Source organism: Idiotropiscis lumnitzeri, chromosome 2 (assembly GCF_059441095.1).
Source record: "Idiotropiscis lumnitzeri isolate Australia: NSW breed Sydney's pygmy pipehorse chromosome 2, RoL_Ilum_1.0, whole genome shotgun sequence".
Taxonomy (NCBI): domain Eukaryota; kingdom Metazoa; phylum Chordata; class Actinopteri; order Syngnathiformes; family Syngnathidae; genus Idiotropiscis; species Idiotropiscis lumnitzeri.
The window spans coordinates 34,889,380-34,916,798 of record NC_142392.1 but is presented as its reverse complement, the minus strand read 5'-3'; the positions used below and the strand labels follow the sequence as shown (position 1 = coordinate 34,916,798).

At 42.6% G+C, this 27,419-nt stretch overlaps 3 protein-coding genes across 3 annotated transcripts in view; 2 read left to right on the top strand and 1 right to left on the bottom strand.

Moving 5' to 3' along the window:
* The first annotated feature begins 206 nt into the window (after positions 1–206).
* LOC148342401 (uncharacterized) lies at positions 207–2,113 on the top strand. Its single transcript, XM_088286143.1, has 2 exons — positions 207–212; positions 428–2,113. The coding sequence occupies exons 1-2, from the start codon at positions 207–209 to the stop codon at positions 2,093–2,095; spliced, it is 1,674 nt and encodes a 557-aa protein (XP_088142269.1). The 3' UTR covers positions 2,096–2,113.
* The window catches only part of LOC148342399 (uncharacterized), a gene marked incomplete at its 5' end in the record, with an annotated part of 40,150 nt that continues 14,833 nt past the window's right edge, over positions 2,103–27,419 (top strand). The window contains one exon of the mRNA XM_088286118.1: positions 2,103–2,346. Within this exon, the coding sequence (XP_088142244.1) occupies positions 2,103–2,346 (244 nt within the window). The remainder of the gene's footprint in view (positions 2,347–27,419) is intronic.
* On the bottom strand, positions 5,772–26,016 carry LOC148342400 (uncharacterized). The gene is made up of 4 exons (XM_088286129.1): positions 25,816–26,016; positions 18,315–18,608; positions 17,240–17,374; positions 5,772–5,833 (listed from the first exon to the last, which is right to left on the bottom strand). The coding sequence occupies exons 1-4, from the start codon at positions 25,937–25,939 to the stop codon at positions 5,772–5,774; spliced, it is 615 nt and encodes a 204-aa protein (XP_088142255.1). The 5' UTR covers positions 25,940–26,016.

Genomic DNA, 27,419 nt, shown 5'->3' with positions numbered 1-27,419 from the left:
GCCAAATGAAATCAGTGCAGAAAATAAAAACCAAAGAATAACCAATAGTGGGGGGTGAACTCCATTTTTTTCTTTTTTTTTTGACAAAATTTGAACTGATTATTTAACATTTTACATTTTCTGTTTTTTATATCTTGTTCGAGCAATTCCTTACGGAAGGAATTCTGCCTGACTCTGAAAAATGTGCACACTGCAACGAAACCTCAATGGCGGTTGATAAATTTTAGTGAATAAAACACAGAATATTAATTCTTTTTTTAAAAAAATCAAGTACGTATTGGTCTTATTGTTTGTCTTTTTGTGTCCTGCAGACGTCAGTGAAAACGATCTCCGTTCTGTGAAAGAGGAGCCAGACTTGACTCACATAAAAAAGGAGGAGGAGGAGGAGGAGATCAACAAGTCACCAGTGAACGTTGTCCCTATAAAGACTGAAGATGAAAACAAGGATGAGAGTGAGGACAACAGAGGGGCGGAGCCTACAAGCAGCAGCTCAAGTCATTACGTGACAACAGAAGGTGACGAAGACCACCGGGGGCCATCACAAGCACATAATGAGGACACATTATCAGACGCTCATGACGATGATGATGATGATGATGATGATGATGATGATGGGCAAGCCAAAGGTGAAAGGGCATGTCACACTGACTCATTAACTTCAAAGCTGTCCTTAAAACCACACACAAGAACACACAGTGGAGAAAAAACGTTTTCTTGCTCGGTTTGTGGAAAATGGTTCTCTGAAAAGGGAAATTTAACAGAACACACAAGAACACACACTGGAGAAAAACCTTTTTCTTGCTCAGTTTGTGGGAAAAGCTTTTCTCTAAAGTCACGATTAAAAGAACATACAAGAACACACACTGCAGAAAAACCTTTTTCTTGCTCAGTCTGTGGTAAAAGCTTCTCCCGAAAGTCGCATTTAACAAGCCACACAAGAACACACAGTGGAGAAAAATCTTTTTCCTGCTCAGTTTGTGGAAAATGGTTCTCTGAAAAGGGAAATTTAACAGAACACACAAGAACACACACTGGAGAAAAACCTTTTTCTTGCTCAGTTTGTGGGAAAAGCTTTTCTCTAAAGTCACGATTAAAAGAACATACAAGAACACACACTGCAGAAAAACCTTTTTCTTGCTCAGTCTGTGGTAAAAGCTTCTCCCGAAAGTCGCATTTAACAAGCCACACAAGAACACACAGTGGAGAAAAATCTTTTTCCTGTTCAGTTTGTGGCAAAAGCTTCTCTCAAAAGTCTAATTTAACAATCCACACAAGAACACACAGTGGAGAAAAACCTTTTTCCTGCTCAGTTTGTGGAAAATGCTTCTCTGAAAAGGGAAATTTAACAGAACACACAAGAACACACACTGGAGAAAAACCTTTTTCCTGCTCAGTTTGTGGCAAAAGCTTCTCTGGAAAGTCTAATTTAACTAAACACACAACAACACATAGTGGAGAAAAACCTTTTTCTTGCTCAGTTTGTGGGAAAAGCTTTTCTCTGAAGTCACGATTAAAAGAACATACAAGAACACACACTGCAGAAAAACCTTTTTCTTGCTCAGTCTGTGGTAAAAGCTTCTCCCAAAAGTCGCATTTAACAAGCCACGCAAGAACACACAGTGGAGAAAAACCCTTTTCCTGCTCAGTTTGTGGAAAATGCTTCTCTCGAAAGTCACATTTAACAAGTCACACAAGAACACACAGTGGAGAAAAACCTTTTTCCTGCTCAGTTTGTTGCAAAAGCTTCTCTCGAAAGTCACATTTAACAAGTCACACAAGAACACACAGTGGAGAAAAACCTTTTTCCTGCTCAGTTTGTTGCAAAAGCTTCTCTCAAAAGTCACATTTAACAAGTCACACAAGAACACACAGTGGAGAAAAACCTTTTTCCTGCTCAGTTTGTTGCAAAAGCTTCTCTCAAAAGGCACATTTCACAAGTCACACAAGAAGACACAGTGGAGAAAAACCTTTTTCCTGCTCAGTTTGTTGCAAAAGCTTCTCTCGAAAATCACATTTAACAAGTCACACAAGAACACACAGTGGAGAAAAAACATTCGCCTGCTCAGTTTGTGGCAAAGGATTCTCTCAAAAATAAACTTTAACAAAACATAGAAGAACACACAGTGGAGAAAAACCTTTTTCCTGCTTGGTTTGCGGTAAATGTTTCTCTCGAAAGTAATCACTCAAGAACACACACTGGAGAAAAACCTCTTCCATGCTCTGTTTGTGGAAAATGCTTCTCTGACAACTGGGCTTTAACAAAACATAGAAGAACACACCTTGGTGAAAACCGTTTTTCCTGCTCAGTTTGTGGCAAGAGTTTCTCTCAAAAGTCGTATTTAAGAAGCCACCCAAGAACACACACTGGAGAAAAGCCATTCAGTTGCAGCGTTTGTGCTAAAAAAATCCGCCACTAAACAGCATGCTGAGACACACGATTGTGATGGCGAGATTAGCAGCGATCCTTGAAGCTAACAAAAAAGACAAAAAACTGAAGGAACTGTCTCTTTGTGGTAAGATGTAAATGTGATTTTGAATAAAATATGTTTTGAATTTTGCAAAGCTTTTTTATTGACATTAAGCCAATGTGATCACTGCCAGAAGAACCATTAAGTCTGAGTGATGATGAGTTTTTTTGTGTGTGTGTTTACATCGAACATGTAAATGAAATTAATTGCCTTTGCCTGGAACAACATTTTTTAACGTTATGCTTTTCAGTTGTCTTTTTAATCGTACCTAATGGAAAAGGTGTGAGAAGAAACAGTGCTTATGAAATCGGTGTCTTCCACAATTATCAATAAAAACACTTGTTCCACTTGCTCAACTGGCTTTCATTATGCTGTGAAAAGGTGAAAAACTGAACTAGAAGTTGAACTATAAAAGGAACCAGAAAGAAACGCAAATCGGCTCAGTTTCTCTCCAAGGTTTTGGTATGTCAGGACTTGGCAACTTGATGGCGACTGGAGTCAGCGTTCATTTGTCACCACTGAGGAGATGATTCGCATCACGCAGTTCGTTGCTGCTGCTATCTGAATTGGACCCGGGTGGCCACACGCGAGCGTCCCTGAATTTCACCGGCGGATCTTCAGCTATCCCACGTCTGACCCCAGATTGTTATGGAATTTTCATCAGTAAGGGAAGATCAATGAGATAGTCTGGAAAATAAATTGTCTTTTGGGTCAGTCTGCAGAGTGATCTCAGTGGGAGAAGTGCTGGGAAGATACTGATGCACACAGGAAGATGAAAATTTATTTGACAGGAACTGTGGAATCTTCAAACAAAAATATATTTTTTCTGCGTTTATCATGAAATATTTAAGTCCTTATATCAACACTGTAATAATTTTTAACACTAACATTTAGGACATAAAACAGTGACGTATTTTAATTCAAAATTCACAACCACGTCGCTGGCGAAAAACCCTGTAAAAAAAGGCAAAGGTTCAAGCATGTTGACATAAAGTATCACTTTATCATGTCAACTGTTAGTAATAGGGAAATACATTTGGAATACTGTCCAACCGACGACATGGTGTCAGATGTTTTAACAAAACCAGCAACAAAAGTAAAATTCAGTACATCTGTCAAGTTCATATTTATGAACTAAAATGTTTGGTCATAGTGTTGGATTCTTAACTATTATCTGTACCAAAAGTTTACCAAAATGGTTCGAATTAATTATCTGACTCCATTAATGGTTAACCAAACACGACCTTCATTCATACAACAATTATGCACACTCGTTTTTGAGAGAAAGAAATGACCAGGAAGCCGGCAACTTCACACGGGAGCGGATTTATTTCTAACAGGAGATCTAATACAAAGCCTGGGGCTCGGTTCCTACCATTACAGCTCTGCGCGTCCCTGTACCCAACAGAGGACGACGCCCCGCCCGAGTTGCCCAGGATCATTTATACATTTCAACAAAACAAAGCAAAGACATCGTACTAGTCTCCTATTTGCTATGTGTCATCTGCAACTAACTTGAGCTTTCTCTTATTGGATATCTTCACCCCGCATGATGGCGGGTCAGCTCTTCCCATGTGCGCGCGCCAAGGCAGTTGTTCATGCGCTCAACTGCCCATGAGCCACTCGATCTGTTATTCCACTCTCACGGTCGACCGTCTGACCATCTCACACAACAGCACCTGGATGTCCTTGATGTCTGGAACTTTTCCGCGTCAGCTCACCCAGTTCTCCGACGTGCGGCTCGTCCTGCACAAAACATCTGCCACCTATGCACTTCACACAGCCTGCCCTGACCTTTTATTGTACATTGAATTAAAGCACAATCAGTACATATCTTTATTGCACTAAACTGAATAAACTTGTAGTCAATTGTATAAAATCCTTTAATCCCTCACATGGCCTCAGCGAACTGAGGCCGTCACCCCCACAAAAATAAGAATAGAAAAATAATCAAAACAGTAAAAAATAAAAATGTAGAATGATATATAAAAATTGTATTCCCTCTCATGGCCTCAGACAACTGAGGCCATTACCACTGACTCCGCTGAACCCCATGGACCTGCTGGCTGCCAGAGGAACTGGCTGTGGGCCCGACACGGGGATCATCATGTACTTGCCACCCAGTGGCAGCGGGCCCAAGGTGCGTTCAAGGCTTATAACTGTAGGAGATCTGATACTGTCATGACCCGCGTTGGTCATGTCAGTGTTTTTTGTCATTGTTTTTCTTCACCTCCCTGCCATGTCTTCATTCTGTTCAGTTTGTCAGCTGAGTAGGGGCGTTTCCCCTCAGCACTCCGTCCCCACCAGCCACGGACCTGTTCCTCATTAGCCGCGCACACCTGACTCCCATCTGCTCCCCTAATCAATGGACTATTTAACCACCCCTGTCTCGGCGGCGCTCGACGATCAGCCGCCGCTCCAAGTTCCTTTCTTGGGGGCGTTCCACGATCAGCCCGACGGACCGCCGCCACTCCGGGTTCCTGTCTCGGCTGCACCCGACAGCCCACCGCCGACCCGAGATCCTGCCTCTGCTGCATCCGGCGTCCCGCCGCCGCTTCTCGTCTCAGCCTCGTCAGCGGACTCCATGTGGCGTTCAGGTCCTCCCGGACGTCCCCCTGAATGGCCACAGTGGGACGTATTGATCTGGCCACCCGCACGGCCGCCTGAAGGGCCACGAAAAGACTCGCTGGTCTGGCCTCCCGGACATCCCCCAGACCGGCCTCGAACAGGGGTTGTGGTCCCGCCTCCCGACCCCTTCCGCCCACCCTCGTCTTGGACTTTGTTTTCGCTTTTTCTTTTTTTGCCTTGTTTGGGACGTCTGGAATCCGTCCCTTGGGGGGGGGGGTACTGTCATGACCCGTGTTGGTCATGTCAGTGTTTTTTGTTATTGTTTTTCTTCACCTCCCTGCCATGTCTTCATTCTGTTTATTTTGTCAGCTGAGTAGGGGCGTTTCCCCCCAGCACTCCGTCCCCACCAGCCACGGACCTGTTCCTCGTTAGCCGCGCACACCTGACTCCCATCTGCTCCCCGAATCAATGGACTATTTAACCACCCCGTGCCGACAGCTCAGCGTCGGTGCATTGCTCCAGCTACACCCTCTATTCGCGTTGCTCCGATTGCTCATTCATCACGTCCTCGTTCATGTTCATGCTCATTTGGAACTGGTCACTGTCCTTGCTCCCCGTCACTGTTTCAGTCTAGTCACTTTCTGTTCATCCTTCGTTATTTTCGCACCCCGCCTCGTTCTGGTTTGTCCAGTTTCCTCGTTCGCCTGCCTGTTCATTTAATAAACTCCCTCCAAGTTACCTTGCCTTGGCTTCCCTGCCTCTTTGGGTCCTGCCCGCTACCGCGACGACCCCGCAGCCTGACAGATACAATGTATACAACAACATCCGCAAAGCACCATAATAGCTGTAAATACTGCCACTGAGATTAATATAGAGCTAATCAGACCTTTCCATTTACCAAAGACATTCAACCATCCTGACCTCATTTCCGAATCTACACCTGAATGTTCTTTCATCTTTTTGTTCAAAGTTTGCAAACCTTCCAATGCCTTGGTGAGACGCCCATCCGGTGCCGTGTTGTTTGGTGTGAAACTACAACATTGATCCCGAAATGTCCCGCACACTCCTTGTTTTTCAGCCAATAACATATCTAAAGCAATCCTATTTTGAAACGTCATTAATGAAGTTTTTGACAATTGTTCATGTACCGCCTCTAAAGCTTCTGTAGTAAAATTACTCAATCTCTGAGCGTTGTAATGAATATAATTTATGCAATCCACATTTTTGTTTGGGGTCAAATGCTTTCAAACCCTGATGCAATTTGGTCTGCTAATTTGTATTTTTCCGGGACCCCTCTTGGCACGTTTATCGTAACCAATCTCTCAGGCCTCTTTTTTGTCTATCCACACCGGACATCGGGACGACTTGATTGAATTGATCCCACTTTAACTGGTCCAAATCTACAGGTGTTGCACTCACCGGCATAATTAAAGTCACCAGGGAACACCTGCCAGAGGCATTGGTCGGCAGCCTGTCATATAGAAATTTCCCACCACACCACAACCAGACGTCTGCACGGGAAAGCGGGGGTCCTGCTGGAAGAGACACATTCGTTTCACACCAATCCCACGGTATTTGTCCAATTGTCTGTCCTGTTCCATTCAATTTCAAACACGTAAAATTTTGCTTGGCCACCTCATTATCAAACCCTTGAATTCTCCAAATCAATTGTGAGATTGAATAATTTCGCACATATACCAACCTTGGGGTCTTGGTCACAAATTTTATAAAACAATATCCCCTGTGCGTCTGTCAACCTATCCGAGCTGTCCTCCCGTTCCTCGCACATGACCGTCTGGTTGCAGTGGTATTGTAACATCACAATTTTTGTCTCCACTCCGTCTGTCTGAAAAACAGTCTGATAGAGTAGAAGCAAATATACTAAAAGCGTCCTGCTAAATTAAATAATTGACCTTCTGTCCCGTAAGTGTTTAAAATGCCAGCAATCGTTATACAATCCTTCCAAAAAATGCATGCAGCAAAAAATATACTATGAAAAATATAAAATGACCCCCTGTCGACCCCACCCCCTAGTGGGGTCGATCCCAATCAAAGTTATATTAGACAACAAAAAGTAACAAATAAACTAGTGCCGTCCCGCGATTAAATTTCTTAACTAAATAATCGCAATAATACCATAATTAATTGTATTCGATCAACTTTTTCAATTTATTTGAGAAGCTTGTATCAGTCACTTGAATAATATAACGTAAACCCACCAAATATTATATCTATTTCAATTCCCAGACTGTTGTAAAAGCTTTCTTCGAATATAATCTAGACCGTTTCATCCTCACAGGCATTGCCCCCAGAAACAATTCTCTAACGTATAAATTTAGTTTTGCTGATAATCACCACAATCCAGCAGTGTTGGTTCACAATAATGTCCTAATGATATCCAGCTAATATAGCACAATATTAGAATTTGGCTTCGCAACATGGGAGAATCATTCCTGAATCAAATAAAATTTAGTTCACTGAGTTCAAATATCTAACTGTGTTTAGAGATTACCAATTAAGCCCCGAGCCAAGATCCAATTTTGACCGTTTTTTGTCAAATCTTTAAAGCAACCCAAATGAAATATCAAAATAAAATAAAAAATCCTAAAACTATAATAACGCAGATACCAAATTAAACCTTTTTTTTTACGGGAAGAATAGGTGCTCTCCAAGACATAGACAGCTCCAAAGACCGCTGCAGTCTTCACCTCCTATTGCCTCCCGAATGCCTCCCTCCACCTTGAGGCCGTGCCCACACTGATTCTGTCAACTGGGGAAGGGTGTAGAGACAGTAAAAACAATCGCGGAGCCGAGCCCCAAATCAGTCGAGCCCTGGGACCACAACTCCTCTAACAGAGACACAAACACAGAACTACCTCTTCCGAGTGACCCTTCTCTGGAAATTTTGAAATTTAGTGATGTTCCCAAAACCGAAGAATTTGTAGTGGGTGCTGAAGTATGATATCCTGATAGTGACGCGGAGTATTCAACAACTATGGCGCCTAGTTCTTTAGTATGACGACGCACATCGATATTCAATGTGATTTGTGGCTCGGCGAAAGTAAACAATTCATACCATTTCTGCTGCTCAGGGACAAGGCACGCATGCGAGGCAACGCCGGTAGACAAATATATAATTCTAATGCAAGATGTACTCATGACTAAATTTGGATGAATGCATTTTTGATAAACCAAATCATGTGTGTGATCACATGTACAATGTGATATGTCAATTGGTGAATTGAATGGGTGGAGGTTGCTACACCACTCAGACCAGAGCAGGAACAGGGTATCCCCAACGCGGGAGGATGGAGAACCAGGTTTCCGATCTGCCCTCAGATATTTCAGTTCAGCCACTGGAATGGAGGAGAGCACCACATATGCTCCCTACGAAGGATATGCACAGTCAAGTTCAGTCCCATCCGGAAATGCCACTCGAATTCCAGTGTTTGTTCAGTCAATGGCAGTGACTCAGTCAATCTCGAGAGTCCTCAAGGAGGATAGAGTTGTTGCTCACTGGGAGGTGTGGAAGGAGCTCACAGCGCGTGGAATATCTCGCCTCAGTATCAAGCACCATCGAAAACTTGTTCATCCAACCGTCCCCGGAATGCAGGGACCTGCCAGTCCTCGAACGCTGAAGCTCCGCGGCCCCCTGTCATGAAATGCGGTACCAGCGGGTTGGTGTCAAGAGTGCGTTGGGAGTGGGTAACGGTGGCGCCCCCTGCACTGGTGGAGCTCTGGGCGACAGGCATGGCACCGGACCCGAGGATGGCACATTCCAGAAAGTGGCTCGGTATGGACAGCTCGTCACCCAGTGACCCCACATCCCGCAGCAAGAGCACACCCCACTCACAACCCCCGTCTATAACCACCCTATCTCTGTTACCGCAGTCCCGACCTCGTTGACCGCCTTGCTATGGACAGCCGGTCTGCTGTGGCGCCGCGTCACCCGAACCTTGCCTAGGAGCCGCAAAATTGGAAGGAGCAGGTGCAATGGGAGCCGCATGCATCGGCTGCTGCCTTAGCTGCTCCCCCTTTTTAATCTCTCTTGGCCTCCTAAACCTGCAAGTACAACAATTTTTAGTAGCGCTCCTTAATCCAATCCCATATTTTCCTTTTCTGATGTTGTGTAAAATTGTGTAACAAATGCATTCTACTTAGACTGATTAGCAGTTTTTCATTGATGGACTGTTCGCATGATGTCTGCAACCGCAAGGGACACGCCCTTGAGGACGGCCCACTAGAACAGCTGTGTAGTGACGACATTATTGGATGGGTCACTGCCGGAAGTCTCACTCCATTCACGCCTCGCCCTGGCCACATAGACCAGGCCTGTCTCCCCCTTCCCCACCTGAAAGATACAGCAACATCGACCCCAACGGGCCAGAAATATCTGATGCATGGCACGGCCAATCTCACCTGAGGTGTCCCCATTCAGCCGGTGACCATCATGCAGCAGGTCTGGCCTCGGCCTCAAGTGAGGACAGTTTCTGTTAAGTAAAATTTGTCCCAAATGTAACTCTGTAATCCCCTCTACAAAGAACCTACCCTTGCATTAAGTGAGTATTTTTTTCATAAAAACAGCGCAACCGCTCCACTTAACTGACATTAACTTCAAGTATCACCACTGTGGTGCCAGATATTATGGAAAGGTCTAAACCAGGGGTCTCAAACTAAATTTACCTGGGGGCCACTAGAGGCAGACTCTGGCTGAGGCTGGGCCGCATCAGGTTATCCGCAAGAAAAAAAAAAAAAAAAATCTAATCTTCTCAAATGTCTTTATTTTAATTTTTTAACACAAAATAAGATTTAAAAATAAATAAGGAATTAATAAGAACATTAATCAGTAATAAATAATAATAATAATAATGAGTCAAATGTCTGGGGACATGTGTGTTCCTTAGACCGGCTTTTAGACATAAATGTCTGATCGTCTTTAAACTATTTATAATTATAAAACCTAATAGAATAATAAAAGACTGCCCACTAAAACAGACCTGCAAAGTGCGCATGGAACGGGATCACGGCTGCAGGATTGTCATGTCATGTCATGTATCCGTGCATAACTGCGCGCACTGGCTTTTTGATTATTTCGTGGCGAGACAGAGGGGGAGGGTGGGAGGAGGAGATGAGGATTAGCCGGGAGGTAAGGATTAATTATGAAATACAACACAATTTCAAGGCATTTGGCGGAAAGCGGGGAACATAGGACCCTTTTGGGGAAAAGCAGGGAACATCGGACTTATATTTAGAAAAAGGGTCCTATATTCCCCGGTCCCATACAAAGCGGGGAACATAGATACGCTCCCCATGAAGGCCATGGTGTTTCTATGGTAAGGACCGGGATGGCGAGCGCAAAAAGGCGACTGCTTACGGACCGTTGTTGTCATTTATTTTGACTACTTTTACAGAGAGAGATAACGATAACTATCTTAATAACAGATAACTGCCCCTGGGACTCACTAAACTGGTCTAATCAAAAATTCATGTTCAGAAGACGATTGGGCTGCCAGGATGGCCGAGTGGTCTAAGGCGCCGCGTTCAGGACCCAGTCTCCCCAGGAGGCCTGGGTTCGAATCTCGAATTTCCCCATTGTGGGACTAATAAAGGGCAAATTATTATTATTATTATAACTACAACCTATTTCATAATAACAGATAACTGCCCCTGGGACTCTCTGACACTAAACTGGTCGGGACCAAGTTTCATGAATGAAACCGAGTCCGTCTCCGCCAGCTTTCACAGGCACAGACGAGAAATCATTTCCTTATTCAATCAAACAGCCGGCCAATTTTGCCGTAGTTCCGTCGTCTTTAATGAAAAAAAAATATTGTTCATCACTTTTCACTACTATTACGAACATGGCATATCCTTTTGATGAGGATCCCATTGATGAAAGTGCAGCATTAACCCACAGAGAATTAACTACGTCGCGAGCGGATCATTCGACCCCGCATAGACGTCTAATCATATCCTGACAACTATCTGTTTGAGTGATACAGTTTCACTTTATAGTCCATTTCTACATCCATAACCTGCTATAATCCGTCCGCACATCTTCAACATCACCAGTCACAGTCTCATCCCAGCACACGAATGAACTCGCTGCTGTAACTCTCTGCTTACGTCAAGCCCACCCTCGAGAGCCATATACTCCACCGTGATTGGTAGGTTCGTTCAGCTCCGCACAAAACACTGTAACGTGCCAGTCATATCAAATTCGCGGGCCGCACGAACATTAAACTTTCATAATAAGGCGGGGGCCGCAAACTATCATGCCGCGAGATTGAGACCCCTGTTCTAGGCAAAGGTAATTAATTTCATTGATAATGTTTGATATGAAAACAAAAAAAACTAATTATCACTCAGACACGTTGGTTCTTCTGGCGCTGATCACATTGGCTTAGTGTCAATAAAAGAGCTTTGCAAAATTAAATTGATAATATTTTATTCAAAATCACATTTACATCTTACCACAAAGAGTCAGTTCCTTCAGTTTTTTTGTTGTCTTTTTTTAAGCTTCAAGGATCGCTGCAATTCTCACCAGCACAATTGTGTCTCTCAGCACCCTTTTTAGAAAATAATTTTTTATCACAAACGCTGCAACTGAATGGCTTGTCTCCAGTGTGTGTTGTTGTGTGGCTCGTTAAATGCGAAACTCTTTCCACAAACTGAGCAGGAAAATGGTTTTTTGCAGCGTGTATTCTTGTGTGTTCTGTTAATCGTGACTTTTGAGAGAAACTTTTCCTCCAAATTGAGCAGAAAAAAGGGTTTTCTCCGCTGTGTGTTCTTGCGTGCCTTGTTAAATGAGAATTTTGGGAGAAGCTTTTACCACAAACTGAGCACGAAAAGGGTTTTTCTCCAGTGTGCGTTCTTGTGTGTTTTGTTAACGTTGCATTTTGAGAGAAGCTTTTGCCGCAAACTGAGCAGGAAAAGGGTTTTTCACCACTGTGTGTTCTTGAGTGGCTTGTTATATGCAACTTACGATAGAAACTCTTTCCACAAACTGAGCAGGAAAAGGTTTTTTTTGCAGCGTGTATTCTTGTGTGTTCTGTTAATCGTGACTTTTGAGAGAAACTTTTCCTCCAAACTGAGCAGAAAAACGGGTTTTCTCCACTGTGTGTTCTTGCGTGCCTTGTTAAATGAGAATTTTGGGAGAAGCTTTTACCACAAACAGAGCACGAAAAGGGTTTTTCTCCAGTGTGCGTTCTTGGGTAGTTTTTCTTTTGGTTTTGGGACACACGGTTGTTCTGGTCCCATGTTTTCTTTTTCTCTCCATTTATTCATTCTGTACCGTCTAGGGGTGATGTTTTCAGGCAGACTTTCAGTTGAAATGAAACTTTTCCTAGATTTCAGCCTGGGAGGGACTGGTACATGGGAGAAGAGTGGATGGCGATTATCATCTTTTTGCATAGAGATAGTTTCATCGTGGGTATCGTATTTTCACGACCATAAGGCACACTTCAAAGTCTTAAATCTTCCCCAAAACAAACGAGACGCCTTGTAATGTGCCAATTATATGGACTGAGAAACTCTCTCGACCATGGGCTCGTTCCCCTTGAGGTGTTTCAGAGGGCATTTTAGCACACACTGCTGGCCAAAGTCTGAGACATCTATGCTTCAAATTGACTGTGACATAAACATTATGTGAATACGTTCTTTGGCTGATGGTGCAGGAGAAAGCGGGACAAAATGGCAGCTGTCCACGATGTTGTAGTCTGTCTTATCATTAATGTTATTGCAAGCAAGATAAATCACAGGTTTAGACAACAGACTGCAAAAAAATAAATGAAAACACACTGCCCAAAGCACACCACTCACATTTCTCTAACCAGCCATCTGATTGGCTGAGGCTCCCGGAATGCATCAGTACTGTTTTCGTGTTGTTTTTATTTCTTATGAGGATATGAATGGCATGAGAGAAGCAGGTTTTGTGATAATTTTATTTCTTTGTTTCATTGTTTGCTTGTAAGCTGTTCAGAGATATTTTTGGTTTTGATTTGAAACCATGACTCTATGGTGTGGTGACCAGTGAAATCCCTCCCCTGACAATCTCAACAAATCCGCACTTGATCTCTGTGCTTCTATTTGTTCGACGAGACGAATGAAAGATTGCGTCGTTTTTTAAAGTAGCGCTGAATGGATCCCCTGCTTGAAAATGGCAGTCTGTTCGTCACGAACGCGGAAGAACAGGACACACCCCGCTGTGATATGATTGGCTGCTGGCTATGTGGAGCACTGTCATCAACTCACCAACAGATGTCGCCACTTGCGATGCAAATCATTGTCATTTTCTTCTAAACATCGGAAAAACTTAAGATTTAAACCGTATGCAAATGAACAAACATTTTAGTTCCCAAACATGAACTTGACAGATGAATTAAACTTAACTTTTGTTGCTGGTTTTGTTGAAACATCTGCCACCATGTCAGTTGGACAGTATTACAAATGTCATGCCATGTCATTATCCACACCGCTTTTCCTGTACTGGGTCGCGGGAGGGTGCTGGAGCTGACGTGATAAAGTGTTTCTTAATGTCAACATATTTGCACCTTTGCCTTTTTACAGGCTTTTTCGCCAGTGCGATGGTGCTTTGATTGTCCTCAAAAACAATTAGTCGCTCTTTATTTTTTGCATGAGATATTTTTTTATCTCCCAAGGGGATATTTCACGTGGATTGAGCTCTTAAGTAACTAAAAAAGTAAAAGAAAAAAATAATTAAGGTTCATTAAGAATATGAATATGCAAGAAAGAAATCTCTCAGCTCAACATTTCACATTGTCGTTTGTCAAATGTTGATAAATTGTATTTTTCATTCGGGATTTGTCTGTTGTTTTTCATTTATTTGCATGTCACTATTTAAGTATTTTTTTCTTTTACTATTCTTTACCTCTATCAGTATTTAATTTGATTTTCATGGAATTATTTAAACTTGCTTATGTAATACTACAATATGTATTCAATTTTTTTAATACATAAAAATGATTTCAATATTTTTTAATTATTTTTATTTAAATCTTGAATATTTGTCAACATATTTGTTCATTTAAATATGTGTGCAATTATTTTATTTATTTATTGCATTAATTAATACTTAGAATTTCATTCATTATTTTTTATCTTTCAAAATTCATTCAATATTTATTAAATGTTTCTATATATATTATGAATTTAATTAACTCAGTATGTGGTTGTGAATTTTAAATTGAAATATGTTGCTGTTTTATTATGTAAATGTTAGAGTGTTAAGAAATATTTCTGTGTTTTTTTAGGTACCATATAGTCATAAGGCGCACTTTAAAGTCACAAAAATTCTCCTTAACAAACAAAGCGCCCTGTCAGGCGATGCGTCCATTAAATGGACTCAGCATCACCCGCGACCATCAACCCTTTTACTTATTGAGCTGTTCGGAGTGCATGTTAGCACACCCTGCTGGTCAAAGAGTGAGTTGTTCATGCTTACAATCGACCGTGACAAATACACTATCTGACTATAATGTTTGGGTGATGGTGTTGGAAAAAGCTGGACAAAGGGCAGCTGTCCACAATGTTTTAGTCTGTCTTATCATTTATGTTATTGCAAGCAAGAAACGTCCCATGTTTAGACAACAGACAAAAAGTCCAAAGCATAACAGCACATCTCTTTAAACAGCCATGCAAATCTCTCTAAACAGCTATGGGATTGTGGGTCTCTGCTCCCAGAATGCATTGCTTGAATTAGCTAAGGCTGAGTGGCTTTTGTGTTATTTTCATTTTTTTTGGGTATATTGATGGCATGAAAGATACATGTTTGTGTTAATCTTATTTCTATGTTTCATTGTTTGCTTGTATAATGAGTTTTTTATTTTTTTTTGAAACCGTGACTCTAAGGAGTGTGGTAAGCAGCCAAGTCCCTCCCCTGACTTTGCTTTGTAGGCTATTGCCAATGCACCTAATATTGGCCTGAGCCATTGTCAATGTCAGCTATTGTCAATAGAGACTTGGCGTCTGCTGCAACAATGGGGTGATTGCTCATGTTATTGGGACATAGTAGGCTGCTATCGGCTGTGTCAGTGTGGGCAGCTCTGCCAAGTTCATGCTATGCTAACAGCAGCTGTGCTATCGTCTTGTCAGGCGGTGCGTCCAGTATATGTTACAAAGACAGAAATAGCGCCCTCAACAGGTGTTGCGCCCTTTGACACGGCGCGTCTTTTGGGTGCGAAAATACGGTACTTAAATATTTAATTATTCGTTTCAGTATTCATTAAATTAGGTGATTCACTCTTGCAATTCAGACGCGCAGCAACAAACTGCGTAATGCGGATCCTCTCCTCCGTCGTGACAGAAAAAAAGAAGCGGGAAGATTTACGAAAGCAGGAACGGACCATGTAACAGCAGAGCGATAAATACACTGTGTTCAGGAGGCGCACACGATATTTGTGCCTTTCTTCATTTTTACTTTGTTTATTAATGTACATTGTTTGCATTGGCCTCAAGGACTCATTCGGCGTGTATGTATTTGTAGTTTTCACTGTGTCACGTGATTTCCTAAAGCCATCAAAGGAAGAGAAATAAAAAAAGAAAATCTGGACATCAGTCTGAATCGTGGCCTTTTCGCTGGACCGGTGTAGCTACACTCTTGACATTCCAAAATCTTTGAGAGAAACTGAGACTACTTGCATTTATCTTTCTTGTTCTATTTAAAGTTCAACTTCTAGTTCAGTTTTTCACCTTTTCACAGCGTAATGAAGGCCAGTTGAGCAAGTGGAACAAGTGATTTTATTGATCATCGTGGAAGGCACCGATTTCATAAGCACCGTTTCTTCTCACACCTTTTCCATTAGGTACGATTAAAAAGACAACTGAAAAGCATAACGTTAACAAATGTTCTTCCAAGCAAAGGCAATTAATTTTATTTATGTTTGATATAAAGCCACTGATGGTGTAGTGGTACACTTGCCCAAGTTGTGTGCAGGCAGCGTGGGTTCAGTTCCCACTCAGTGACGGTGTCTATGTCTGCCCTGTGACTGGCTGGTGACCAGTTCAGGGTGTAGTATAAAAACAAAAAAAATCATCATCACTCAGACACAATGGTTCTTCTGGCAATGATCACATTGGCTTCGTGTCAATAAAAAAGCTTTGCAAATTTCAATTTATTATATTTTATTCAAAATCACAAAACCACAAAGAGTGGTTCCTTCAGTTTTTTTGTCCTTTTTTAAGCTTCAGATCGCTGCAATTCTCACCAGCACAATCGTGTTTCTCAGCACTCTGTTTAGTGGCGAATTTTTTAGCACAAACGCTGCAACTGAATGTCTTGTCTCCACTGTGCGTTCTTGTGTGGATTCGTAAATTTGACTTTACAGAGAAAGATTTACCGCAAACCGAGCAGGAAAAAGGTTTTTCTCCACTGTGTGTTCTTGCGTGCCTTGTTAAATGAGAATTTTGGGAGAAGCTTTTACCACAAACTGAGCAGGAAAAAGGTTTTTCTCCATTGTGTGTTCTTGTGTGGCTTGTTAACGTTGAGTTTTGAGAGAAGCTTTTACCACAAACTGAGCAAGAAAAAGGGTTTTCTCCAGTGTGTTTTCTTGTGTGGATTCGTAAATGTGACTTTCCAGAGAAGCTTTTACCACAAACTGAGCAGGATAAAGGTTTTTCTCCATTGTGCTTTCTTGTGTGGCTTGTCAAACATGGCATATCAGAGAAGCTTTTGCCACAAACTGAGCATGAAAAAGGTTTTTCACCACAGTGTGTTTTTGTGTGAATTTGTAAATTAGCCTTTCTAGAGAAGTATCTTCCACAAACCAAGCAAGAAAAAGGTTTTTCTCCACTGTGTGTTCTTGTGTGGTTTGTTAAATGCGACTTTTGAGAGAAACTCTTGCCACAAACTGAGCAAGAAAAAGGTTTTTCTCCAGTGTGTGTTCTTGTGTGCGTTTTTAAACTTGACTTTTGAGAGAAACTCTTGCCACAAACTGAGCAGGAAAATGTTTTTTCTCCACTGTGTAATTTTTTGTGCAGTTTTAAAGACAACTTTGAAGATAATGAGTCAGTGTGACGTGCCATTTCACCTATAGTTTGCTCATTATCATCATCATCGTCACAAGCGCCTGATAATGTGTCCTCATTTTGTGCTTGTGATGGCCCCCAGTGGTCTTCATCACCTTTTGTTTTCACGTGATTACTTGAGCTGCTGCTTGGAGGCTCCGCCCCTCTGTTGTCCTCACTCTCATCCTTGTTTTCATCTTCAGTCTTTATAGGGACAACGTTCAGTGGTGACTTGTTGATCTCCTCCTCCTCCTTTTTGATATGAGTCAAGTCTGGCTCCTCTTTCACAGAACGGAGATCGTTTTCACAGACGTCTGCAGGACACAAAAAGACAAACACACATTTAATTTGGTCGAGTCAAACCTCATGTGGCGACTTTGTCTTATGTTGTTTCTACCGTGCTACCTTGACTTATGCCTGCTGCACACAATAAGACTTTTGAGAGAAACTCTTGCCACAAACTGGGCATGAAAAAGGTTTTTCTCCACTGTGTGTTCTTCTGTTTTGTTAAAGTTGACTTATGAGAGAAGCTTTTGCCACAAACGGAGCAGGAAAAAGGTTTTTCTCCACTGTGTGTTCTTGTGTGACTTGTTAAAGTTGACTTATGAGAGAAGCTTTTGCCACAAACGGAGCAGGAAAAAGGTTTTTCTCCACTGTGTGTTCTTATATGTTCTGTTAACGGTGCATTTAGCGAGAAGCATTTTCCACAAACGGAGCAGGAAAAAGGTTTTTCTCCACTGTGTATTCTTGTGTGGATTGTTAAATTTGGCTTTCGAGAGAAACATTTACCGCAAACCGAGCAGGAAAAAGGTTTTTCTCCACTGTGTGTTCTTGTGTGAGTTGTTAAATGTGACTTTTGAGAGTAGCTTTTGCTACAAAATGTGCAGGAAAAAGGTTTTTCTCCACTGTGCTTTCTTGTGTGGCTTGCTAAATTAGTCTTTTGAGAGAAACTTTTGCCACAAACCGAGCAGGAAAAAGGTTTTTCTCCACTGTGTGTTCTGGTGTGCCCTGTTAAATGTGACTTTTGAGAGAAACTCTTGCCACAAACTGAGCAGGAAAAGCGGTTTTCTCCACTATGTGTTCTTCTATGTTTTGTTAAAGTTGACTTATCAGAGAAGCTTTTGCCAGAAATTGAGCAAGCAAAAGTTTTTTCTCCACTGTGTGTTCTTGTGTGTCGTTTTAAAGACAACTTTGAAGTTAATGATTTCCCACACTGAGAACATACCCAACTGTCAGTGTGACATTCCCTTTCACCTTTGGCTTGCCCATCATCATCGTCAGGAGGAGAGCGTGATAATGTGTCCTCATTATGTGCTTGTGATGGCCCCCAGTGGTCTTCATCACCTTCTGTTGTCACGTGACCACTTGAACTGCTGCTTGCAGGCTCCGCCCCTCTGTTGTCCTCACTCTCATCCTTGTTTTCATCTTCAGTCTTTATAGGGACAACATTCACTGGTGACTTGTTGATCTCCTCCTCCTCCTCCTCCTTTTTGATGTGAGTCAAGTCTGGCTCCTCTTTCACAGAACGGAGATCGTTTTCACTGACGTCTGGAGGACACAAAAAGACAAGCACACATTTGGTTTGGTCAAGTCAAAGCTCATGTGGCGACTTTGTCTTATATTGTTTCTACCGTGCTACCTTGACTTGTGCCTGCCGCACACGGAGCAATGCGTGCGACCCCGATTTGGATCGGACCATGGGGGCATTTCACGAAATTACGTCCTACGATGTAAACCTCCCTATCGCAGCACAACAGTGATAAACGAGCATTTAAAAAGGAAGCACGTTGCGGCTGATGCCCGATTTCATTCTGGACAAAGTCACAGACGTTTCTGGAAGCGAGCTGAAGTTAGCACACACAGGCTATTGTGTGCGTCTGATGGAACACCTGTTGTGGGACCCCAACATATTGATGCAGACCACTGGGGGCCATCGCAACATAGAATAGGAATCCTTCAAGTAAAATATGTTTACAAGTATTTCATTTTGCATTAAGAGATAGAACGAAATGTTCCTGGACTTGTTGGTGGAAAAGGGGGTTGTGACGTTCTCCCTTTTTAAGCCCATAGTAAGCCAAAGATGCAGATGTATTCCTTGCAGCATGCGCTTGTTCACCGATGAGATCCGTGCACCCTTGGATGGATGCATTAAATGTATTTTAAATGTTTGGATGAGGTGAAACTATGCACATGTGCACAAAACAGTGCAGGGCCAACCCAAGGTTCTTTGACTCTCACCCGACCAAGACAGTACAAAGTTCATCAATAAATAAGACCGATACGTACTTGATTTTTGGAAAAACTTAATAATTTGTGTTTTATCCACTAAAATTGATCAACCGCCATTGATGTTAATGCCGCAGTGTGCACGGTTTTTAGAGTCAGGTTGAATCATTCCATCAGAAATTGCTTCAACAATATATGTCAGATATGTTTTTGTAAAAAAACTAGACAAGCCTGCACAAATGAATCACCCAGCCAAGATTGTCTTGGTCACTTGTGAGGAGCGGTCCGCCAAACCTCTCAGTGAGAAGGCCCAGAGAAAAGCTTTCCCACTCCTGTGCGGTGTTTATTTGAAGCACAGCAAAGTGTGACCCACTAAATATGTGGACACAGTTTGGTTCATTGGGGGCCTGTAACAGATTTTTGGGGGCTCGTCCGGGATCTGCATCGCTTGATGAACAACTGTATGCTGATCCAGTGACTATTGGACCCGAGGACTTAGACCGTGACAGCGTGTTGTTGGAGTGGAGAGGTTTCCAGTGAACGACTCAAGAGAGAGCAGGACTGTTTGCCCAGGCCGACCACAACACACACACAATGTCTGACGACGCCAGGAAGGGACTAAGCTGGTCCATAAGGAGGAAACTGCACTTGTTAACAGCTGAAGAAGCCTATGGGACCGCCCTCAAGCTCGAGCTGTTGGAAGGACTTGACTCAACCAAGCTGAGCAGTGGCGACGAGGAGGCTTGTGTTGAGTATATTTCTGATTATATGTACAATTTAAAACACGCAGGACTTGTTGTGCCTACAAGCTATTGTTGATATGACCTTTGAAAACCGGGTTAGGGGTGTATTGTGGACACAAAATGATCCAGAAACTGGAACCGATATTTCAGTTAAGTCACCACACGTCAGGTGATGCTGCAAAAATTTGTCGAAGACATGAATCATTAGATGCTGCTATTGAGACGGCGGTTCATGATACTGATACTGAAATGCGTCAACTCCTCAGGAGCTTAGAAGAGGTGCAGAACACATTTAGACAGAGCGCTTCTACATCTAGTCTAGGTTACGGCCTATCCAGAGCCAGCCTGATAGGCCCCACCCAACTCTTACCATCACAACTCCACAACCAATTTCCAACTCACCTTTCACGTCTACAGGAGCTCTCTTACCAGAAGGTATGATTTCCCTCAGAGATCTTTCTTTGCTACAGAGAAAAGATTTTAAGATACATGGAGGGCAAATAACTGCTACAACATCAGACATTAGCTATCACAGTTTATGTAAACAGATTGATGGGGGAACCCAAAGAACAGCACACTGACGAAGAGATCATTCGGGGAATACTTCGAGTAACAAAAAGTGGAAACTATAAAGACATGTTAACCAATAAGGAAGATCTTACTCTTATAGAGCTAAAAAGTTTCCTACAATCCCACCTTGGTGAGAAGGGCAGCACTGAGCTCTTCCAAGAATTGATGTGTGCTAGACAGTTGGAAAGTGAAGTTCCACAACAATTCCTATGCCGTTTGATAGGGTTGGAACAAACAAAAATGTTTGTGTCAAAACAGCCAAATACACTTTTCAAATATGATGCGGCTACACTCCAGGGCGTGTTCTTGAACGCAATCTACCAGGGCATGGGGGAGAAACACGAAGATGTCAGGCGAGAGCTAAAACCATTGCTCGCTTACCCCACTGTCTCTGATGACGCGCGCCGAAGACAAGGGCCGAAGACCACGATGGAGGAAAGTGAAAGGAAACAGAGACTTGGACCCAATTTCAAACGCAAGGTCACCAAGCCCACAGCACGACTGCTGTCCCAGCTGAGGCACTCAACACTGTGGAAGAGACTAAAGTTAAAAGTAAGGATAATGTTATACAAGAATTAAGTTTTCAAGTTGAGGCTTTGACGCAAGCCATGGAGACGCATAAACGAATGGTTACACCAGCTGAAGCACCAAAAGGGCCCTGTCAAACAACCTACCGAGATGACTCAGACAAAACCAGACCAGTGAGCAAGACAGCTCGACGGTATGGATGCCCATAATGCATTGCCAAGGCCCTTCCAGATTGTCCTCATTGCTTCCCTTGCGGGCAGGAGGGTCATCGTGCCATAAGTTGTTTGAAAAGACAGAAGCAGTCGGGAAACGGACGCCGCTCAGAGGAACGGGACATCCACTGATCGCCCCAAATGATACGTCCCATCATGAAGGTGTTGCAGCAGAAAAATGGGACATGAGTGCCACAGCTATTCAGACACACCAAACCCCTCAAAGGTTAGCCCCACTAATCGGGCGAAAATCCCTCTTAAAATGTAGTATGAACGGTCACGCTATAACTGCTCTATTAGATACTGGAGCCACTGTCAGCATTGTCGACCGTGCTTGGAAGGAAAAATATTTACCGGGACAAGATATTTTCCCTCTTTGTGAGCTCTTGGAAGAAGATCTCAGTGTAACAGCAGTCATAGGAGATGAAGTGCAGTCCAGACTTTGAACTACCCTTTGTGCTTCACACTGATGCCTCTGAGAATGGACTTGGTGCCGTGTTCTATCAGCGACAGCATGGAAACCTAAGGGTGATAGCTTATGCATCAAGAACTCTGTCTCCCGCTGAGAAAAATTACAATTTACACTCTGGGAACCTAGAGTGCCTTGCTCTAAAGTGGGCAACGTGAGACAAGTTTCGGGATTATTTGTTTTATGCACCACATTTCACGGTATATACTGACAATAATCCCCTCACATATATAAATGGAACAGCTAAATTGAATGGAGTGGGCCATAGGTGGGTGGGTGAGCTGGCAGACTTCCGATTTGAAGTAAAGTACAGGCCGGGAAAAGTGAATATCGATGCAGACGCCCTCTCTCGCATCCCGCTTAACATCGACTCCTATGTCAGGGAATGCACTGAGGAGCTCACGAGAGAAACCATCCAAGCTACATGGGAAGGCTCTGAGAGTGCAAGAAAGCAAGATGTTGCCGCACTAAATCTGACTTCAGGCTTAGAAGTCTATATGAAGGTGTCCCCACTCACCATTAGTCACAGTGAACTAGTTGCATCGCAAAGAGCCGATACTGCCATAGGTGAGTTGGTCCGATTGAAGGGAACAAAGACAGAATTAACCGATCGGGACAGAAAGGGAGCTAGTGGCGCAGTGAGCAGGCAGATGCATGAGTGGGGAAAGCTCCACATGAAAGATCAATTTTTGTATCGGATCACTGGTCAGCGACAACAGCTCCTCTTACCATCACAATATCACTCTATAGTACTAAAACATCTCCATGATGACATGGGCCACGTTGGAGCAGAGAGGGTCATCCACCTTGCGCGAGACCGCTTCAATTGGCCATTCATGAAGAAGGAAATAGAGCTGTATGTGACCAGGAAGTGCCATTGAAGTGCCAACAGAAGAAACCTGTAACACACGTCAGAACACCAATGGGGAGCATTACCACCTAAGCACCACTAGAACTTGTTTCAATAGACTACATGCATTTGGAACCCAGCAAGGGTGGCTATGAATAAAAATTAGTTGTGGTAGACCACTTTACCAGGTTTGCCCAAGTTTGTGCAACAAAAAATAAGTCTGGCAAATCAGCGGCTGAGAAAATATTTTATGACTTTATACCACTATTTGGTTACCCAGCCCTGTTGCATCACGACCAAGGCCGTGAATTTGAAAAGGACCTGTTCAGGACCCTGGGACGTCTGGCTGGAGTTACTCACTCAAGGACAACCCCATATCACCCTCAGGGCAACCCAGCTGAGAGGTTCAACAGAGCTTTCCTGCAGATGTTGAGAACATTGGAGGAAAAAGACACGAGTAACTGGAAACAGCACTTAGCTCTGGTTGTGCATACAGACAACTGCACCAGACATGAGGCAACAGGCTTCTCTCCCCATTACCTCCTGTTTGGCCGGCACCCGCGTCTCCCAGTAGATGTGATTTTTGGCTTATCAACCAAAGACCAGATTGACACACCGCAGACATATGCGAATAAGTGGGCTCTGAGAATGAAGCAGGCCTATCAAATTGTATCAGAGAACAGTCAAAAGTCCAACGGAATCATCACCGCCACGTCAAAGGAGTTGTGCGCCAACCGGGCGACAGAGTCCTTGTTCGCAATATGAATGCGAGAGGTGGACCAGGTAAGTTGAGGTCCGATTGGGAACAACTTTTCTATGTCGTGAAAGAACAAGTGGGTGACAGCCCGGTTTACAAAGTGTGTCCCGAGGCAGGGGGTGATAAGATACGGATACTTCATCGAAACCTCCTTCACATCGTTCATGACTTACCTGCAGATTTACCTGATCAGCTGAAGAGTCCATTACAATGAAGAAAGAAACAGCAGAACAATAACAAGAAACATGGAGAGATAGGTCACACATCACAGACGGTGACTCAGAGAACTCTGATGATGAGACGCCTAGGTTACAATACTGGTTGAGAACTCCAAAACACACTGGACTGCAGTCACAGGCTATGAAATCTAACCATGAGCATCAGCAAAACCAGGACAATTTCCAAATGTTGCCAGAACCCCGAAGAAGTGAATTGCTATTAGGGCATCCTGAGTAGGATCACATCGTCACAACCGAGGGAGTGATTATGGGAGAACAATCAGACACCCAGGCCAAAGATTTTCAACAACATGGTGGATATGAGGCTGAACAACTCATCTCCGACTCTGTGGCATCGCAGGAGGAGCCCGTTAGGAGATACACTCAGGAAAGGAGACGCCCCCCCCCCCATTTTAACCTATGATTCACTTGGGCAGCCATCCTATCGACCACAGGAACTGATGGGTCCACTTGCACTTTATTCAGTTCAAGCTATGCCAGTGTGGGGAACACAGCCCCTTCCCATGCCCTATTTCCCCCCTTACCAGACACTGCCTTTTACTACACTAGCGCCTTATGGGAACTGCTGCGAATAAATATTTACACCTACGTCGAGGATACGGTATTTGGGAACATGCTTTTGTGGGAATTAAATGTTTTCCTGGTTAAGTACAAATATAAGTTTTAAATGTCGGGAGCCATTTGCTCTTTGTCGGGGAGTGTGTGACCCACTAAATATGTGGTCACCGTTTAGTTCATTTTGGGATGTTTGATGTGGTGAAGGGAAATTCATTTTCCAGGTTGATTTGAAACGTGTGCGTGTTTCGACAGCGGAGGGCAGTAAAAGAACAGCACAGTAACAGCGATGTGATTGTATCGTCACAACAGGCTGCCGTAAAGTGGATTTGTGTCGTAGTTTCTGTGAGTTCGCGATTCTGACAAGATCCGTTGAAAAAGCAACAACTGATCTCCGTTCTCATTATTTTTCCTGCATTTGCAGGATTATTATCTGTCAACACGCCTGCCAACCTGGGGCCTGTGCAAACTCATAAAGAATGGAAAAACATGAACACTTTGACTTTATCACACCCGTCCACACGCTTCCTGTTGTTCAAACGGTTTCAGCTTACAACACATGTTTGGGTCACACTTCTGTTAAATGCGAGCTAAACGGTTTCCTGTCGAACACGGTTCAAACGTGCATCTGTTTTTGTGGCTTCCTGCTAAACTGTCAGCATAGACACTTGTGTTTCCACTGAACGAACGTTTTCCGGTTTAAGAGGTCCATGTTTTTGTGACCTTCTATTAAATGTATGTAAAATGTTAAATAATCAGTTCAAATTTTAAACTGTGAAAAAAAAACAGGGAGTAACCCCCACTTTTGGTTATTCTTTGGCATACATTTTCTGCACTGATTTCATTTGGCAGAAACAAATGTTCAGCAGACGTGCAAGTAAAACGCAATAATTAAAAATAAAGAAGAAAACTCCATAGACAAGGCGTACTTTTCTTGCTTTTATCAAGTTCTCTTGTCCTTACAAACAACAACTGTGAGGTATTTTATTTAGAAATATAGTAACTGCAACAAAGAAGAAATAAACATAGAGTGCATTAATATACTGCACATGAGCAGTACATGAGCGGTTTGGTGAATGAAACAACACACTTCTATGCACGTGCGTTCAAAATAAAGTACACATTTGACCTAAAATACATTTTTATGAAATTGGAAACACTCACAATAACGAAAGCCTTGCAAGACTCAAATGTTTTGGAGTACGTTTACCACGCCATGAGCTACTCTTTTGCAAATACGACGAAATCGTCTCTCTTTTTCTTCGGAGGTGAAATTCGTCACAGATCCACGATTGCAACAGATGCGCTAACATCAATGAATTCGAAAACGATCCACAAAAAAAGAGGACTTCTTACTCTCACACTTTTATCAGTTGTTTTAACAGCTTGCACCAAGAGAATGAGAATAATATACTTGTTGATGAGGAAAGGTGAATAAATTCAAAATCTTTGACTTAGACAAACTTGTGAAATATTCAAGACATGAGAGAGGCAATTAACCTTGGGCGGATTTCCCCAAACAAATTAATATTGTGATGCATATTTCTAACGATAGAAAGTCGTTCTTTACAAAGCAAATGAGAGTAAAACGTCATTGTAGACAAACCTGCTTTGTGGAGCACAACACGAAGCTGCTTCCAACCTACGCCCAGCAGTTGAAGATGTTGCTCGTTCTCTTCTTTTATTTCACAAAGTTCCTCTTTGTACTTGGGTGTCGTTCTAGCACACATTTTCAAATGATAATTCCAAAAAATCCGCACTTGGTCTTTGCTTGGCGATAACTCGTGAGCTTCTCTTTGTTCGACGAGATGAAAGAAAGATGGCATCGTTTTTCAAAGTCCCAATGAAAGGATTTCCTGTTCCTCACGAAAGCGGAAGAACAGGCCACACCCCGCTGTGATTTGATTGGCTGCTGGCTTTGTGGAGCACTGTCACCAACTCACCGACAGATGTCACCATTTGCGATGCAAATCATTGTTATCTTCTAAACAGAGAAAAAACGTAAGATTTAAACGTATGCACATGAACAAAAATGTTAGTTCCCAAATATGAACTTGAGAGATGTATTGAATTTTACTTTTGTTGCTGGTTTTGTTAAAACATCTGCCACCATGTCGTCGGTTGGACAGTATTCCAAATGTATTTCCCTATTATTAACAGTTGACATGATTAAGTGATACTTTAAGTCAACATGTTTGCCTTTTTACAGGGTTTTTCGCCAGCGACGTTGTTGCGAATTTTAAATTAAAATACGTCACAGTTTTATTATCTAAATGTTAGAGTGTTAAAAATGATTTCAGTGCTGTTATAAGTCCTTAAATATTTCATTATTCGTTTCAGTATTCATTAAACTACGGTGATTCATTAATTATTTCAAGATTCATTGAACTGTTTTAGTAATAATTTAGTATTCAATGTTTAATTGTTACTGTAGTTATTTTTTTAAATATTTGTGTCACTATTTTGTTCAATCTTAATGTGATGGAAAATTATTTAGCAAGTAAGGTTTTTGTTATTTATTGTGGCCACCTGCTTTTGAAGAAAGTGCCTTTCGCTTCTTGTACTAGAGAATTCTTTGTGAAGCCAAAACAACACGGCCTTGACTGATCAGTAGGCTCAACGCAGAAAAAGTATCTTTTTGTTTTAAGATTACACAGTTCCTGCCAAATAAATCTTCATCTTCCTGTGTGCATCAGTATATTCCCACGCACCCATTGAGATCACTCAGCAGACTGACCCAAAAGACAATTTATTTTCCAGACTATCTCATTGATCTTCCCTTACTGCTAAAAATTCCACAACAATCTGGGGCCAGACGTGGGATAGCTGAAGATCCGCCGGTGAAATTCAGGGACACTGGCGTGTGGCCACCCGGGTCCAATTCAGACAGCAGCAGAATCATCATCTCCGTGGTGACAAATGCTGACTCCAGTCGCCATCAGATTGCCAAGTCCTGACTTACCAAAACCTTTGAGAGAAATGGAGACTACTTGCGTTTCTCTTTCTGGTTCTTTTTATAGTTCTACTTCTAGTTCAGTTTTTCACCTTTTCACGCAGCGTAATGAAGGCCAGTTGAGCAAGTGGAACAAGTGATTTTATTGATGATTGTGGAAGGCACCGATTTCATAAGCACCGTTTCTTCTCACACCTTTTCCATTAAGTACGATTAAAAAGACAACTGAAAAGCATAATGTTAAAAAATGTTGTTCT